This window comes from Salvia hispanica, chromosome 3 (assembly GCF_023119035.1).
Source record: "Salvia hispanica cultivar TCC Black 2014 chromosome 3, UniMelb_Shisp_WGS_1.0, whole genome shotgun sequence".
Lineage (NCBI taxonomy): Eukaryota > Viridiplantae > Streptophyta > Magnoliopsida > Lamiales > Lamiaceae > Salvia > Salvia hispanica.
This window is the reverse complement of record NC_062967.1, coordinates 45,786,837-45,805,131: the sequence shown is the minus strand read 5'-3', so window position 1 is coordinate 45,805,131 and position 18,295 is coordinate 45,786,837. Positions and strand designations below refer to the sequence as shown.

The 18,295-nt window shown below is 32.4% G+C and overlaps 2 protein-coding genes across 3 annotated transcripts; both read left to right on the top strand.

The window, feature by feature from the left end:
• The first annotated feature begins 4,807 nt into the window (after positions 1-4,807).
• Positions 4,808-8,898, top strand: LOC125209021 (MADS-box protein 04g005320-like). 2 transcript variants are annotated; one of them, XM_048108594.1, is made up of 8 exons: positions 4,808-5,143; positions 6,180-6,258; positions 6,452-6,513; positions 7,299-7,398; positions 7,513-7,554; positions 7,801-7,842; positions 8,395-8,507; positions 8,607-8,898. In XM_048108594.1, exons 1-8 carry the CDS (start codon positions 4,959-4,961, stop codon positions 8,680-8,682), a joined length of 699 nt encoding a protein of 232 aa, XP_047964551.1. In that variant the 5' UTR covers positions 4,808-4,958; the 3' UTR covers positions 8,683-8,898. The 2 variants fall into 2 exon arrangements, with proteins under 2 accessions (XP_047964551.1, XP_047964550.1); XM_048108593.1 differs by having other exon boundaries at positions 8,392-8,507.
• Positions 8,899-13,783: 4,885 nt separating this feature from the next.
• Positions 13,784-18,096, top strand: LOC125209020 (truncated transcription factor CAULIFLOWER A-like). The gene is made up of 8 exons (XM_048108592.1): positions 13,784-14,133; positions 15,786-15,864; positions 16,652-16,716; positions 16,809-16,908; positions 16,998-17,039; positions 17,399-17,440; positions 17,524-17,666; positions 17,764-18,096. The coding sequence occupies exons 1-8, from the start codon at positions 13,949-13,951 to the stop codon at positions 17,861-17,863; spliced, it is 756 nt and encodes a 251-aa protein (XP_047964549.1). The 5' UTR covers positions 13,784-13,948; the 3' UTR covers positions 17,864-18,096.
• The last annotated feature ends 199 nt before the right edge of the window (positions 18,097-18,295 follow it).

The window sequence follows — 18,295 nt, the reverse complement described above, 5'->3', positions numbered from 1 at the left end:
AAAGAACCTAACAACATCATTCGCACAAAATTGTGCTATTAACCACTTTATCCCTTTATCTATTATTCCATTAGTCAAACAGACAAAATCAAAATGCATTTGGAAAGGAAAATAATTCAATTGAATCTCAAGAAATTAGGGCATAAACAACTCCGGCCAGTGATTCGCACCTACACGTTTGTCGGCAAATATTTCCACACACAGAAATTTTAAGAACATGTTGCAGACAAATACAAACACCAAGCAATGGAGTGGGACACGACTCACCTGTTGAAGTCAGTTTCTTCAAGCCGACTTCAACAATTGCACCCTCTGTTTGTGAACTTTCTGAAAAATCGCTATGCGCTCCCACCGTAGGCTTCCCGCTTTTTTTTGCCGCTTTGAGATGTTGATGGAGAATAAAAACTAGGGTTCCGTAAATGCTGAGGACTTTTTCGACATTTTAGTATAAAAAATTAATTTTTATTCTGAGTAGTGGTCACTGTTGGGTACATGAATGAGTATTGGACAAAGAAGGCGAACAACATCATAATTTTTCATTTCTGTGGGCCCATGCTGAATACAAACACCCAGATTGAATTTCTTGGGTTATCTCAAGTTGAAAGGTGAACAAGCCCTAAGGGGTAATCACACTTGTGGAACACTTTTAATATTCACTCTATTTTTCCACTATAAATGCTCAAAAGGCATGGAGGGCAATTATGGACTTTCATAAAATTAGAGTGTTGGATACTGGATATGATATTTTTCTCTCCCTCTCTATGATACTCTCTCCTTCCACAAAAAATAGAGCAATTTGTGTATGACACGGGTTTTAATGTAGAATTGGTAAAGTAAGAAAGAAGGGAAACAAGTAAGAGAAGGAGAAAAAGTAAGTGAGAAGTAGTGTTAGTGGAATGATGTGTATGGTTATTATTTGTTGAAAACTTTCCATAAATGAATGTGCTATATTTTTTGTGGACGGCCAAAAATGATAATTGTGCTCTTATTTTTGTGGACGGAAGGAGTATTGGGTATGGTATTTTCCTATAGTTTAAGTGTAATTATATTTTCACTTTACTTTTTCAATCCTTTTATGCCGAATCCTCTTTCACTTCCTTTTAGTCTCTCTTAAATTTTTATAGAAAGTAAAAAAATATAAAAAATTAAAAAAAACTACTATGAAATTCTTAAATATGGAGCATTATCATAAAAATAAAACGATAAATTTTATTATCAAGATTACTTGTAGCAAAATTTTAAAATTAAATAATTAAATTACTTTTAACTAAATGAGATAGTTAATAATAAAATACATATACGGACCTTTATTATACAAAAATCATATAAAAATAATAAAAAAAACATAAATAAAAATCCCAATAAAGAAAAAAATATTAAAAACTGGTGTATACAAATACAAGGAGATGACAGTCTCTGCATATTACTCCCTCCGTCCCACAATAGGAGTCACTCTTATTGTGGATACGAGTTTTAAGAGATGTAAAGAATAGTGGATTGGAAAAGTTAGTGGAATATGAGATCCATTTTTTTATATTGGTTTTATAATAAAATGTAAGCGAAGTGAGTCAGTGGAATGTGAGACCTACTTACCATTTATGGTAAAAAATGAAATGTGACTCTTATTGTGGGACGAATCAAAATGGCAAAGTGTGAATCTTATCGTGGGACAAAGGGAGTAATATGTTAATGAAATAAAAATTAAAAAAAAATATTAAAAATGAATTAAATAAATTTCAGTTAAATCATACATATAAATGAAAATTATCATTTCAGGTATCCAAACTATATAAAAATATTATACTCAATACTAAAGAGTAAGTTATAATAAATATCATATCCAGTACTTAGGTATCCTAATTTTATGAATAGGCAAAATTGTCTTTTATATCTCGGGGCACTTAACGGAGGAAAAATAAGGTAAATAGTACTCCCTCCGTCCATGGAAATTTGTCACCTATATATTTTCTTTTTTGTCCGTCCCTAAAAAATTTTCACCTTTCACTTTTACCATTTTTTATAGTGGACGCCACATTCCATTAACTCATCACCAATCACATTTTATTATAAAACTAATATATAAAAATAGGACCCACATGCCACTAATTTTTTCAACTCACTTTCTATTACATTTCTTAAAATCCGTGTCAGGTCAAATGGTGCCAAATTTTAAGGGACGGAGAGAGTAAAAAATTACCACAAATAAGATTATCCCTTAGTCCAAATACTAGCAATAATATTTTTAACGTTCAAGGAAAACTTATGTACAAGTCTCAAAATTTAGGTAAAGTTTAAACAAAATTTACTACTCCATATTATGTGCTCAAGAAATACTTACATAGTTACATATATTTAATCTAGGCAAATCAAATCATGTATGGAGTAATTCCTTACATATGTTGGAAGACTTTAAATCCATTATACGACGATGTCGTCTTTCACAGATTGATTTATTTTTCTATGAAAATGTGTATTTAAATTTCAAGGGGCAGGGAGGAGACCAATGAGCAGTTGACAACGTAGTGACTTTATGTCCCAGTCTCTGTTTATAAAAGTAGTTGAGTGAGTGGGCTCGGTTATCAATTGTCAATGAGTGTCCGAGATTTCATATATGTACTTTTTTCTATACAAGTTACATTAATGTATAGTAATTTATTTAATTTGCTGCTAAATAATCGTAGCCATAATTTTTTTAATATAAAATATAACTATAGTCGACGGAAGACTATATAAATCATATGAGGCGGGATATTAACGTAAAATTTGCATCAGTGACGACATTTTTCGGATTAGAAATGTTGTTTCATCTTTTAAAAAATATTGTAAATAATCATGAATTGCGTTCAATAGCTAGGGTTAAAGCATTGTAGCAGTATTAATTAAAGCCTGCAACTCAATTCCATCCTTCAAAAAGAAAATTTCCTCTAATGATTATATAACTGGTAACTATAATGATGATAAAAACAAAAATGAAAATAAAACATAGTACGTCTGATCAAACTCCGACTCGGACAAGTAGCTATTAAACAAATTAGTGGAGTATAATCAATCAATTTGTGAGAGAAGAGAAAATAAGAACGTCAGAAAACTATCTGAGTGAAGTCAGAAGAAGAAGAAGCATGGAGAAAAAGAAGGAGAAGAAGCAGCGCTTAAATGTGTTTTGTGTTAGGGTTTAGAAAAGAATTTATATTTATTTATTTAATGGGTTACTTTAATAATTAGGTTCAATATGTCTTTTAGTATTGGACTAATAATTGGCGGGTGGTTTAGTTACGATTATTGGGTATAAATTTTAAAATAGTGTACTGGTATAACAATGTCACTAAACTTCGGTTAATTTCGTGGGTTTTTTGAGTTGATTAGCACTCGAGATAGATACCAAGTATATATGGCAATTATTATACTTAAACATTTTGGTGGTTGATTTTGCTACTCCCTCCGTCCCGGAGTATTAGACTCACTTCTTTTGGGCACATGATTTAAGGAATTGATATTTAAATAGTTAAAGTGGAGAGAGTAAAGTATGAGAGATGGAAAAAGTAGGGGAGAGAAGAGAGAAAAAAGTAGGTGGAGAATAAAATAAGATAGATGCTTTTTGCTAAAAAAGGAAATGAGTCTAATATGTTGGGACATCCCAAAAAAGAAAGTTGGTCTAATACCTTGAGACGGAGGGAGTATTTCTTTCTTTGTGATTCAAATAATATTAGCAGCAAATCACTCCTAGTTATTTGGTGAGAGTGTATATACTACTTACAAAAAATGTCTAAAGTACAACACTAATATATGCTTCTAAGTACAACAAGTATGCTTTAAAAAAGTCTTCAATCTCCCAATTAAAGTTAAAATTAAAGTTAAAGGACGCGAGCAAATGCATCCCAGAACAACAAAAGATAAATGTTTAGTTGACAGTTACTAGCGTCATCAACTTAAGGACGTTTTTCTTTGCGCCCTAAATTTTGGTTATTTATATAAAACTTTAACACAAGGAATTGCCGCTCTAATTTTGTGTTATTACTATAAGATAAGTTTGTTGTAGTGTGTTGAATTCCTCCTTCACGGGAAATCACAAATTTTAGAAGCAAATGAATACTAGTAGTACTTTGTTATTAACCTGCTTTAACGTAAATGAAGAATTATCTTAACAATTTTACAAACAAAGTTAGACAGAATTTAGAAGAAACCTGCATAAAAATTAAACTAAAACATAAGTTATCACATATTCACAGAGCTATTTTGGAGTGGAACTAATTAATGAGTGTGTATGCCTGTCACTAATTTCACCCTTTCCCTCTTCCATAATTTTTATTTACACTAATTAAAGTAATTTGTTTTTCCTAATAAGTACTCCATATTTTACACAAACACCTGCACGGATCTTCTCGAGGCCCATTGTGTTAACTGTTTAGTTATATAAATTAGGGTTTATACACTATTTGTTTCATGATATATAATTTTATAACCACTCGAATCTTACTTATTTTAAGCTAAGAAATAAGCACTCACTTAAAAAGCGAAATGTATACAAAAGAAAATCACATAGTACTACAAAAGTAGAGCAAGTCTTAAAGAAAAACAGATAAAATGTGAACGCTAACTAGTCTGTTTAACCTTCTAAATCGAACCAAAAAAGAAAGAAAGATAATATACCTGAATTAATGGATGAAAATGAAAGTATATTATAAGCCATGAATGCCGGCACATGTAGATGAAAAAAATGAAAAAAAATGAAAGAGGTGGCCCCCACGGAAGGAGTACAATAACTGTGAACTCATAAAGAGAAACACTACTATAATTGTTCATCATCTATTTCTCTCGTACAAAAGCATAGCATCTTTCCTAGGCTAATCTCTCAAATTTTGAATAACATATTCAAAACCAAACTACTCCTATAAAAAAAATAGAAAGAAAAGAGGGGTTGGAAGTAGGTATAACAAAAATCCAAATATAAGTATATATATATGGGGAGAGGGAAAGTGGAGTTGAAGAGGATCGAGAACAAGATAAATAGGCAGGTGACTTTCGCCAAGAGAAGAAATGGGCTTCTCAAAAAGGCCTATGAACTCTCTGTCCTCTGCGATGCCGAGGTGGCTCTCATCATCTTCTCCAGCAAAGGCAAACTCTATGAGTTCTGCAGCACTTCTAGGTCTCTCTCTCTATCCCTCTCTCAAACACACACTCACAGTGTGTGTGTGTGTGTGTGTGTGTTTTAGTTAATTTTTAATTAGACCTTGCAGTGATTATTAGGTTTTTGTGTTTTTGTTTTTAGGTTAAATTTTTTAACATTTGTTACAAAAAAAAAATTCTAATTTTATTTGGGGGGATTTAAATTAGATTTCAAGGCTATTATGTTCTGATTTCGAATCATCATTTGCAGTTGGCAGTATTGGTGAGATCTGACTCAGAAATCAAACTTATTTACATTGATACTAGTAATATTGTACTGTATTTAAATTTAATACTCAAATCATCATATTACGATTAACTTTTTTGAGTTTTAATTGAAGATATCAAGAAAATTGCATAAGTTATATAGTGGTATTGTTTTTTTTAGTTGGGAAAGAGACTACTATAATCCAAGAAAAAACTCGAACATGTTGTAGTACTTCAGAAAATTTCTTCTCTTCTTCTACTTTCTTACTTTCCTCGTCACTAAATTTTGGTCTTGGATTTGATGTACTCAAGAAAAAATATTTTCGTTTTTTAAATTATTGCTCTTTTTTTTAGCTTAGATATATTATTCTTTTCTCTGCCTGTGGTTCTCATAAAAGCTAAAGATTCCCAAAGTCTTGTAAGAGAAGATATTACTCCAATAATTAACATTTGTTTGTCTAATTAGGGTTTCATTACTTTTTTTTCTCAAGTATATAAATATAAAGATATCCCAAACATTTAGTTGGTTAATTTCATGGGTTTTTGTGTCGATTATTGTTCTCTCGAGTTTTCTACTTATTCCTTCAGTTCTCGTGGTAGAATGGCAATTCTACTTCTTAAATATTTATGCCTTAAATGTGCAGTTTTTTAGATGCTTTAATTTCTTCGATTAACTACTTGACAAATTGAGTTTGAAATGTATATAGTATGTTATTTTCGGAGTGGACCACTTCGAAAATGATACGTCTTGACTGAATCCCTAAATTATGGAAAATGATTGATTTTGCTACTTGTCTCTTTGATGTTAGTATGTCCAAGGCAGTGGAGAGATACCACCAATCTAGCTACGGTCAGAATGAAACAAATCAATCTCCCAATAATGACCAGGTAATATGACTATATCTCTTATTGTTTTGCTTAATCATATGAAATGTGATACAATAAGCTTAGGGATGAAAATTAATGACATACTGCAGTAGTAATCTACTAGCTAGCTAGTTCCTTTGACAAAATCTGTATTAATGTGAAATATGGTTAGTTAGTTGGAAAATCTACATGATACCTTCTTGATTAATTGCAGAACACCTACGAAGAGTATCTGAAGCTAAAGGAGAGAGCTGAGGCTCTACAACAATCTCAGAGGTAATTATCCTTTATTTATAGTATTTCACAAGATGATAGAAATAAAAGTTTCGTTTAATTTTTTTGAAAAGAATTTTGAAATATGTAGCGGCTATTACAGTACTATGAACTATCAAATGGGTGAGAGTTATTTTGTACTCTTTAATGGAGTACAAAATTAATTTTTGAAACTTACTTAAAATTATCAAATGGTGTTAAATATCAATTGGCAAATAAAATCAAAAGACTCGATTTGTTCATAAACATCATGAATACTATCATGCATAAAATTGTGAAATATGTGAAGAAAATTATGAATCTGTACGTCAATATAAGATATTATATTAGGCTATATTTTTCTAATTTAAATCCATCTAGTACTTATGTGCTGTATATAGTGGTATGTAGTTGAGCAGCTCTCTAATCCTTCATCACATAATTTTCCGTTTTCATAATTTCTATAAATCGTGTCTCATTTATTCACTATTTATATTTTTTTTCATAAAATAAAAGTTTAATTATATGATGAGCCCTTTATTACTAAAATTATAGTTCAAATGCGAATTAAATATTAAAATTGATAACTAGTCCTGATTGAATTGGTAAGCCCTAATTAACAAATGAAATTGAACTAAATCATTATTGATCGAAATGGAAGGACGAAAGAACTTGATATATAACGTACCTGTAGTGTAGTTCAAAGATTTGTTACTATACACATATTCATGTATAAGAAGGTATTGGAAGTGAAATTCTACACATAACCTCTAATTTAGATTATTTATTTGGAACTGTTTCCCTATCAGGCATGTTCTGGGGGAAGATTTGGCAAAGTTGGGCATAAAGGAGCTTGATCAACTTGAACATGTCTTAGATGGAACATTAAAACAAATACGGCACAAGAAGGTTGTCACACATTCTTTTTTTAGCGCTAATCACTTCTATTTTGCAAAATTGACAATACTTCATATTCTTGTATTTTACTAATTTTAATATCTTCAATTATGTATATATACGCAGAATCATAGTTTGTGCGATCAACTCTCTGATCTTCAGCAAAAGGTATGCTCTCTGTGGGGAAATAAGTTTTTTCCGAGCTACACTCTAACGCATCCAAATACATGGTGTATTCATCCTAATGAATTTTTTTTAAAATTGTAGTAATATGATAAATCTAAAATGAGACTTGTTGAAATTTAATTAGGATGGATACATCCTACTGATAGATGTAGAGGAATGATTGCGTTACTTATTTTTGTATGTACTAATAATGACATTAACTATTGTTACTGTCTTACTGATGCTCAGGAAAGAAGTTTATTGGAACTTAATGCAGCTTTGATGAGTAAGGTACAGCTTCCAACTCATAATTCTTTAATTCCTGATTCAATTTCTGTTGAAATGTTAAAATTAAAATTTATATTTATACATATGCATGCACATAGATAAGTAAGGTGTATTCTGTGAGAAGTTCCATCCATATATTATATCCCAGCAGGCTGCACTCTGTTATATATTAAATCCATTCAGAAATTATATTCATCAATTGTTGCACCTAACTTCAAACTAGTTTGGTTGCTCTATTTTCATGCTGGTGCATAGTACTATTAATTTAGAAATATATATCATTCGTATTTATCTTAGTAAATCAATACAGGTACTACATTTACATTTTAGTCAAATTATAAATTACTCGTATTTAATTATATAATGAAATTGATGAGGCATAGGCACTTTAAGAAATTCCTTATCAATTGTTTCCATCTTTCAGTATAAACAATGAAACAAGTAGAGGTATCATAATAATAATGTTTGTGAGCTAAGTCAGAAATATTTTACGATTATAAATAAATAAATAGAGAAAATGCATGAATATATTATTGATGATGATATATATAGCAGCTTGAAGGAAGTGGTTCACCTCCACAATCAACTTGGCATTTACAACATGAGGTTAACGCACGATACCAGCAGGCTCAATTTATTGAGCCCAACAACAACACACCACAAATCCGGTAATTTGTTCTCTTCTAGTTCTATTATCACTTGATTGCATTTGGAATATATCAGAAATTTAGTGGATTTTATTAATATTCTATTTTATTGTTTACCAGTTATGACTCGATTGTAACAGCGGATAATGTGAGAGAGAATGCAAACGGGATGATGATGTCGGAATGGATGCATTAACTATGAGAGAACTGCATATAATATGTGCTTATAAAATTAATATGGTGCATTATTATTTTTTTCGTAAGACTTCTAAATTATATACTACATCTCATATGCTTGTAAAGGACTGTAATAAATCCCAGGTCCTAGTGGGTTGATAAGTATCTCCTAATATGCGTTGCTTTGATGTGTTGAAAAAGCTGTTAGAGTGAATTGTTTGTTGTGTTTCTTTCAGTTTTTTTTTTCCCCCATTGTTTTGATTTACTCCTTTAAAGCGGAGTAGAATATGGACTACTATTATTTACAAGGAAATGGTCATTATTAGAGATAATGTTTTTCTATAAAGACAGACTATCATTGATCTGCAATATTGATTATACATCTTCTGATCTTCATGTGTATTGCAAAATTTTAATAGAAAATAGACTACTTGTCATAAATGGCGTGTAGTGCCTAGCCTTAGGCCATTCTTGCTGTTTACAGAAGAATGGATCTCTATGATTATAATTTGTTAATTACTCATGTAGGTGCTGTACATAACATTAAGACATGAAATTGATTACTATAATATAGCATTGACTTGTCAATATGTGAGATTATTTTAAACCCCCAAAAATCAAGATATCTTAGGTAATAGGATCGTACTATATTTAATGGCTTTCTGGCCGGGAAAAGCCAAATCCGAGAGCCTTGGATCCATTGGGGTCTACACTCTATAGGCCAGAATCGGGCCGAAGCGAGTGGCAAAGGGTGTCACCTTGCCTGGTGGCACCATACCACGTGAACCAACCAATTGGCTCTACTCTATAGGTCATGGAACGTGTGAGAGGATCTGACCTAACCGGGTGACAATATGGTCACTTATCACCTGACCGGGTAATGCTTGATGGGAGAGAGGTAAAAGGTTTCACCCAATCGGGTGGCACTGGGGCTCGAAGCCTAGCCGGTCAGGTGGCACACGAGGGGGAGATTGCGCAATAATTTGTTTAGTAAAAATAACACAAATAAAATTATGCACCTGGTACGTGAAATAAATTGAATTGTAGTATAAAAGAATTATAAAGTCAATAACCAGAAAACATGCTCTTTTGCTAATCCTACTAAACACATTAGGGATTATCCGAGAAATTAGCCGCATTACAAAACTAGGTTTTATAAATACTCTTATTATATTTTTTCCGCTTATCGTCTACTACTCTCTTTTTATAGCCTCAATTTGATTCCCCTTTTGCCAAAAAATTCTCGCCTCCATCATTATTTTTAAGGATTGGATATCTCATACAATATATAGTTTCTTCATCCTTATCCCAAAATTAGAAAAGAAAATCTTTAACAGAATCCTCATGAGGAGCAAAATACTTTGTGGGCTTAGCCATTTTATTTCCGGCCCAACCAAATTGGTCTTGCTGCCAAGAAAAGATTGCGAATTGAGCTTTCATATTTAAACTCCATGCACCTATCCGCATCATGTAACTATACATATTAAAATTGCAAGCATGAGATATTTGAAGTTGTAACTCAATGATCAATATGATAAGTTAGTAATTAAATAAAAAAAGCAACACATCTTTTATTAAAAAAATATTATTTGATTTACATCACTGCCCGCATAATATTCAAAGTAAATACTGAGAATAAAATAGAAGCTCACAGATCGAATAAAATAAAGAAGGAATCAACTCGTGAGTCGTGAAGAAGGAGCAAGTAATATTTTAAAAATATTTTCTGCAATCTGTAGCAAGCATGATTTATGATTTATCCTATTATCTTTTACATGCAATTTGTGTTCTAGCAGATTGTAGAAATTTTATGTCGGCCATTGAAATGTTATCCCATATTTATATTAATTAATTCTTCATTTTCTTCAGGTATTTCTAGATAATGGTACACATAAATTTGGGCGAGATGGACTTAAATCTTTCGACAAGAGCAATCAAATGATGGAGACCATAGTAAATGCCACGAAAGGGACGAGACGAGAATAAACATATTTTCCAGCTCAAAATTGGGTATTTGAAACAATATGTATTTTGGGAAATTATGACACCAACTTTCCGGAATATTCAGGGCGATTTCATATATTTTGGGAATTCATAAATATGTAAATAGATACTAGTATTATTCACTCAATGACAACCTATTTGCCTCTCAAATAATTCATATTGTGAAGGCTGTTCATGTAATAATTTGGCATATACTATAGTACTTAGTATTGTAGTAAATTCACTTGTTGAAGTTGATACATGCATACAGCTTGAAGTGCTCAATTCAAATACAGAATCCTTTAATTAAGTAAGTACTCGTATTTATCTTTCACGTGATGTCCTTGTCGCATCTACTCTTTCAAGTTTTAACTAGGGCTGGGGAAAAATACCGAAAAAATGATATATCGCTCGTATCGTATTGAAAAATATCGAAAAATTATCGAATTTTTGGTATATCGTAATTTTCAATACGATACGGTATCGTATCGTAAGTTTCCGATACGATAACGATATGAATTTCCTTATATCGCGATATATCGTTTTATATCGAATATATCGAAACATATTGAAATTCAATACATATTGAAGTTTAAAATTATAAATATATATAAATTCATTTAATTCATTCATATATTTAGAAAATATATATATGAAACCTTAATAAGAATATTATTTATTTTATTGTGTAGAAGTTTTATTAATTTTTGTGTTATTTTTCAATTTTGAAATTATATTTTTCGATATATAGGTATTCGATACGATAACGATATTTCGATATATCGTATCGATCTTACGATATATCGAAATATCGATACGATAATGATATGAAATTCTTTCATATTGATGTTTTCGATACGAAACACGATACAACATTTTCGATACGATATGTCGTATCGATCCACCCCTAGTTTTAACCACCTCTTTTTTATTTGGAAATCTCTATTCTAGGCTGAAGCATTTTATGGTCCCTAAATTATAAATTATGTTTTGTGAGTTTTTTAAAGTTAGTTGTTGTCCATTCATCCTTAAAAAAAATACTACTCTAGAAACTTTTGAAATGGTACGAGTTTTAAGAGCATCCATATCTCTGGCCTGAGCCAGGCCCCATGTCTCTTTCCACCTCATCATTCCCCTCATTTTCTACGTCAGGCCACAACTTCCACAATCCTGCGCCCCCAAACCAGACCACAAACATTAAAATGCACTATTCACTACTACTACCTCCATCCGTTAAAAACAGAAACTACTTTTAATTATGGTTCGTCCCTTAGAAATAGAAACTTTCTAAACTTTCTATTTTAGAAAGTGGACTCTACAATCCATAACACTACTTCCAATAATTTTTCTCATCATCTCTCTTATTTTACAATTTTTCTCTTTATTACTTTACCAATTCATCTCTTTTTTTACCAATTGTGCATTAGAGCATCCACGTTGCAAGGTCCGGAGGAGGGCCGTACCGCACCTGGGTTCGGTTGGGAGCTCGGCACGGTGGAGGTGTGCTGGGCCGCGTCTGAGCCGTGATCGGAGAACCTACTGCGGTTGAAGGTCGTGCCTCGTTGCAGCCTGGTCTGGAGGTCCATCGGCGTTGTAGGCGCACGGGCCGGGCCGGGCCAGAAGTCTTATTTTATTATTATTTTTTTAAAATTCAAATTTTACACTTTAAATATCATTCCACAATATTTTCATTTTTATTCAACATTATACCTAGGCTTATATTTTTTAACTTTTATAAGATTTGTACTTTTTACTTTTAGGACTTATAGTATTTTTTAATATCTAGGATTTATAACTTTTATCTTCCCCGAATAAACAATAAATTTTTCTTTGCTATAATTTTTCAGTGTTCTTAATTTTACGACTAAAATAATTAATAATATCTTAACTAATGATTAATAAACCCCAATTGGGGATTGGTCAAACTAGCTGGTTGAATCAGTACACAAATTTCTGCCATAACTTATCCCGTATGATATAGGAGTACTAGTAACAATTAATTTTATTCATTTATTGTATGGCTTTGAGTAGTTTTCGGTTAGAGTTTATTCATTTTTAATTAGAATTTTATTATTGATTTATGTATCTCCAAATTAGGGTTCCGACACATGATTTAAGCAAATGAGGTTTTGTTAGGTAGATGGATGAAAATAAAGTAAGATAGTGAATAAAGTATATGATAAAGTAAGAGAAAAGGCCATATAAGAAAATGATTCATTCATTTTGGGACATCCCAAAAGAAATACTATGAATTACTTAACAAAGGAAGAGAGTACCTATTTGAGATCAATTAACACTCAATCAAAAACATGGCGATTTGTTTTACGAGGGAAGGTATTTTCCACGAATTTTAAAAATGATCTAAAATATCCTAAATATTGCATTCCATGTGCTATTTTCCAACCCGACATGAATAAGGCATTCTGTGAGAACTAGAAAATGTTTGTGATATTTAGACAACATTTAAAGGTCGTCGCACATAGGATAAAAAGTGGAGTAGGTTAATTTAGTTGTGACGGGATAAAAAAGGTACGTACGTTAGTCGGATATAGTGATTGATCCGCCATGAAAAATAACAAATTAAATATAAAATTTGTGATATTAAACTACTTATAGAATTTGTGTAAAATACCTAGAATTTGAGCAATGTATATTACAAACCAATATGCCTAATACACCTAATACCACAACTCAATCAATTCAACAAAGCAGAGTCATAAACAGGTAATGAAATAGTGGTGAAAAGACGGCAAAAAATAAAAATGCGCCGAATGCATTCAACAGTAAAGCACATAGAGAGAGTAGGAAGAGCCGTACACCTCCAGCCAATGCTGTCAAAGTCGTACGGCTTGAGTGTGTAATCTCATAAACCAGTGGACAAAGATCTCCAACCAATGAGAGCTTGACAGCAAATCCTTAAAAAACCGCCTGGTTTTCCCCATTGGCTGTTTTGTGATTTCACATCCCACCATTCCACTACTGTACCCGCTTTCACAGACAGCATGTTAAATTTGCCCCATTTACGATTACAATTATTCAACACGAACACCACCATTTCGTTTTTTCACCCAAAAAGAAATAAAAAAAATAAAAAAGTGGGAGCAGAAACTGTAATAAGATAAACCCTGGGCTTCTCTCCACCTCACTTTTTTTACCAAGAGAGAAATGACTAAAACTCCAAAATAAAACACTTTCTCCTTCCGTGTGGGTTGAACTTATAATATCCTGGATCTCAGGGTTTCCATTTTTAGGCCTTGGGACCAAAGAGATAGTCTAGAGAGAGAGAGAGAGAGAGAGAAAGCATGGGTAGAGGGAAGGTACAGCTGAAGAGGATTGAAAACAAGATCAACAGACAGGTGACTTTCTCCAAGAGGAGGGCTGGCTTGCTGAAGAAAGCTCATGAGATCTCTGTGCTTTGCGATGCTGAGGTCGCTTTGATTGTTTTCTCTCACAAGGGGAAGCTCTTTGAGTACTCTACTGATTCTTGGTAACTCTCCTAACTCCTCCTTTTCAATTTATTTTCTTAATTCTTCTCCTTGTTTATCTAGGTTTTCAAGATCTTGAATTTAGGTTTTCATTTTTTGAATAAGTAGGGTTTTTGTTGTGATGTTTGTTCTACTAAAAAGCTTAGATCTTGATTTTTTAACATTAGATTTGTGTGAGAGGTTTAGGTTTAGTCTGGTGTTTTTTTCTTTTTTGTGTGTAATTAGGTTTTAGGTCTTCTGTCGTTTCTAGGCAATTAATCTCCCTTTGTATTGTATAATCTTGTCCTTGAATGATTTTGGGATAATTATGAGCTAGATTATAATTGCAGGATGAAGTATTGGAGTAGTCCTATAGTTATGAATATTGAAGGGTTGCGTGGATCTGTAGTTTTGGTGTAGAGTTAGCCCTTCTTGTCATAGTGTTATGGTATTTCAAACACGTGTCGACTTCAAGTTTTGACGTATGGGGTTTTCACTGTATTTTAATCCATATACCTTCAACTTTTCCTGACAATTTCTGCTTCCTTTTGCTTTGTTTCGAGGATGTAGGAAATTTGTAAAACCTAGCTAGCCGCGAGAGAAGAATTGCTGTTTTGTGTATTGCTTGATAACCTCTCAGAATTGGAAATGACATTCGACGATTTCCTCAAATTGCTAGAAAATGGACAGTTACCATTCTTTTGTTTGGAAATTAAAACGAGACTGGAGAATTTCGGTTTTCCATTGTGTTTAATTTATCTTTCTATTTACTCACTTAATTATGTTAGATCACTAATGCTATACCGATCTTTTAAAAAAACTGCATGTACTTAAGTAATAATAGAGGGTGGACTGATGGTTTATTTTATTAAATTAAATTTTCGGATATCTGATATTGCAGCAGCTAGAAGAGTAATGTGAGTAGATGGATCTTTCAAGAGAGGAAGCTAGGTAGCTAGGGTCATATAATAACTTTAATGGTCGATCTTTCGTATTTGTGTAAAACGTTTTTAAAATACACTGGATTATTTTTTGGATTTGTTGATGAGGACATTGGAGGTGAAGTAGAACATTGATGGTTTGAATTGTTACATTTTCCTGTTCAATAACTTTGTCTTTGTGAGTTTCCTATGTCCCAATAAATATGACGTGGATAAGAGTGGTGAAATGCTACTCAATAACTTTTTCTTTGGCATCTTTACATGGATAAAGAAAAACAATATCATCAAATGACTAAGCTATTAAATATTTTAAGTTTATAAAACATCATTTAAACTTATGCTACTATGACCATGAAATTTATGTCTTAAACAAAATATGCTAGAAACTTTGTGTGTACCATACTCAATTTGAAATACCTTTTGTATTTATCTCTTTTTATATGAGCAAATTATTTTTAGGGCACCAAAATTAATGTTATACTTCCTGTGTCCTTTTTATTTGGAACATTTTCTATGAAATTTTGATAAATAGATTTCACATTTTATTAACTTATTTTACTTGCATTTTAAAACTAATAGTAGTATATAAATGTGAGGTACATAATGGGCATTAAGTACTCCATTTTATGTGTCCTTTGCTGGTGGATTATTTATACATAATGGGCATATAAAGGAGTTCATGTTTATCTTTCTTATTTAGTTGATTGATTTTAATTTGGTGAAATTTGAAACAGCATGGACAGGATTTTGGAGAAGTATGAAAGATACTCATTTGCAGAAAGACAGTTAATCGCTAATGAGCCTGAGTCGCCTGTAAGTGATATTTATAATTCAATGTCCTAATTAACTACAGTAGGTGTATTTAGGTAACAATTTTGAATATAGTACTTGTTTCTGTTTGTCTGTTTTCAAATGAAGCCCTAATTTTTGTGTGGATCACTTTATAAAAGTTTCGAGTGTCCCTTCTCCTTATCTTTACAATGACTTTTCTTACTTAATTTTACTAGTTATTTGATGGGGGTTGCGTTAGTGTGCTAACTAATTTACAGTAATAACTAATAACTTTCAATTCTGTGTACTAAAATTATCAACACAAAGACATAATTACATCAATACAACATGTAAATTTAAATATCAACACAAGAATATTGATAAATTTATGTCCTCGTGTTGATATTTTTAACATACAAAATTGATGTTAGTTATTAGTTATTACTATAAATTAGTTAGTATTTGATCACACACCTATTTGCAATAAATGAGATCAAAATATAATCATGATAAATCCACGATGGAGTTCAATTTGTTAGCTTGGGCTAGCTCAAGTGACCACGAAGATGGTGCACGAGTATGCATGTGCACGTTGTCTATCCTCGATCCTCACATTGGGTTGGGGTGTTAACCATTGCATCCGATTTTAGCCAACCATTAAATCAACTGGTTTGATCAAACCCTTGCTGAAAAAGGGTGCAACAAGATCAGATATCCAAAGTCTAATTGCTAGTAACATTAGTCAGCTAATTAAACTTATGTACGTTGTACCCTGATCTTTATAAATTTAACAAGGGTGGCCATATATAATTTTATGTGACATTTGCAGGTTAATTGGACTCTCGAACACAGCAAACTTAAGGCCAGAATTGAGCTCTTGCAAAGAAATCACAGGTAAAGTACTGGCCAGTTAACATACAATATTCACACGCAAATTTGTGATTATTGATTTGTTTGTGTGTTTGCAAATATTCCTAACTGGTCAGGCACTACATGGGCGAAGATCTGGACACGATGAGCGTGAAAGATCTGCAGAACTTGGAGCAACAACTTGATAGTGCTCTTAAGACCATCCGATCAAGAAAAGTATGGTTCATCGATTTATACATATGTATATAAACCTGTTACTTAGCAAACTCCAACCGCTAATGAGATTGGTTTTTAATTATCTACAGAATCAGCTCTTGTTTGATTCAATCTCGGAGTTGCAGCGGAAGGTCTTTCCTTCTCCGATCCACGTTACATATATTTCTTATTCATATATGTGTGCACCTTAGTTGAGTATCACCAATAGTTCTTTAAGAAGATCATCAGTAATTACATTTTGTAATAATCTTTTACAGCTTACAGTTAAGATGTTAATATAATTTGTTGGACTTTAACTCATTGAATTTATGAGATGATAGTAGTGAATAAATCCTAATCCTAATCCTAAGGATTACAATATATAACTAAAATGTTTGGGGTTTTGTCCAAAATAAGATTCTTTTTCTCTTAGTTGATGCTTCTAAATCCTAATTATGCAATGCCTAATCTAACTTCTTCTGCTGCTTCTTTTTAATTAAAATTGTTGCAGGAGAAGGCTATCCAAGAGGAAAACAGCATGCTAGCAAAGAAGGTGACCTCTCTCTCTCTCTCTCTCTCTCTCTCTCTCTCTTGTTGTGAGGAATCACCAATAAGTATATCTGTTGCATGATATAGATCAAATACAAGGAAAAGGAATTGGGGCAGCAGGCACAATGGGAGCAGCGAAACCCCACCACTAACACGGCAGCGCTGCCTCCACTGCCGCCACCACAACCTCAATACCTCATGGCATCTCGACTTCCTTCCTTAAACATGGGGTAAGTTTCTCACACAATGTTTAGATTGTGTCAAAATCCAGCTTTACCTAACTTTAGCATTAGAATTCCATCCTCTTCTCACATGTCATTGATGCAGAGGCGGCACATACGACGAAGAATCAGAGGCGAGAAGGAATGAGCTCGACCTCACTCTTGATTCACTCTACTCATGCCATCTGGGATGCTTTGCTGCGTGAAATCCAACGCAGCTCAACTTGTTCATGGGGAATTAGTAGTTATCTGTGTGAGGATAATATGCTATGTTTTATGTATGTTGCAGTTGTTTTACATTTTGAGTGTATACCATGAGTTATTCATGTGTGTAAATTTGTGGGCCTACATATGCTCTACAGCCCCACTGTAAACCGAGGAATAACTTGTTGGATTCTTGAGTTAAATAAAATGTGTGTAATTTGTATCTGTGTGAAAATGGCACTTGAATTCATTGTTGATCATCAACTATAGTGAAGTTACAAATGAATTAAAATGTGATCGAAAATATGCACATACTGACTTACTTGACATATGAAGTTAGAAAGAATAGGAAGATCATCACCATCAAGAATACGATCCATTAACAAAATTTGGAGCGACAGAAACAAGAAATGTACTATGAGATGAAGAGTATT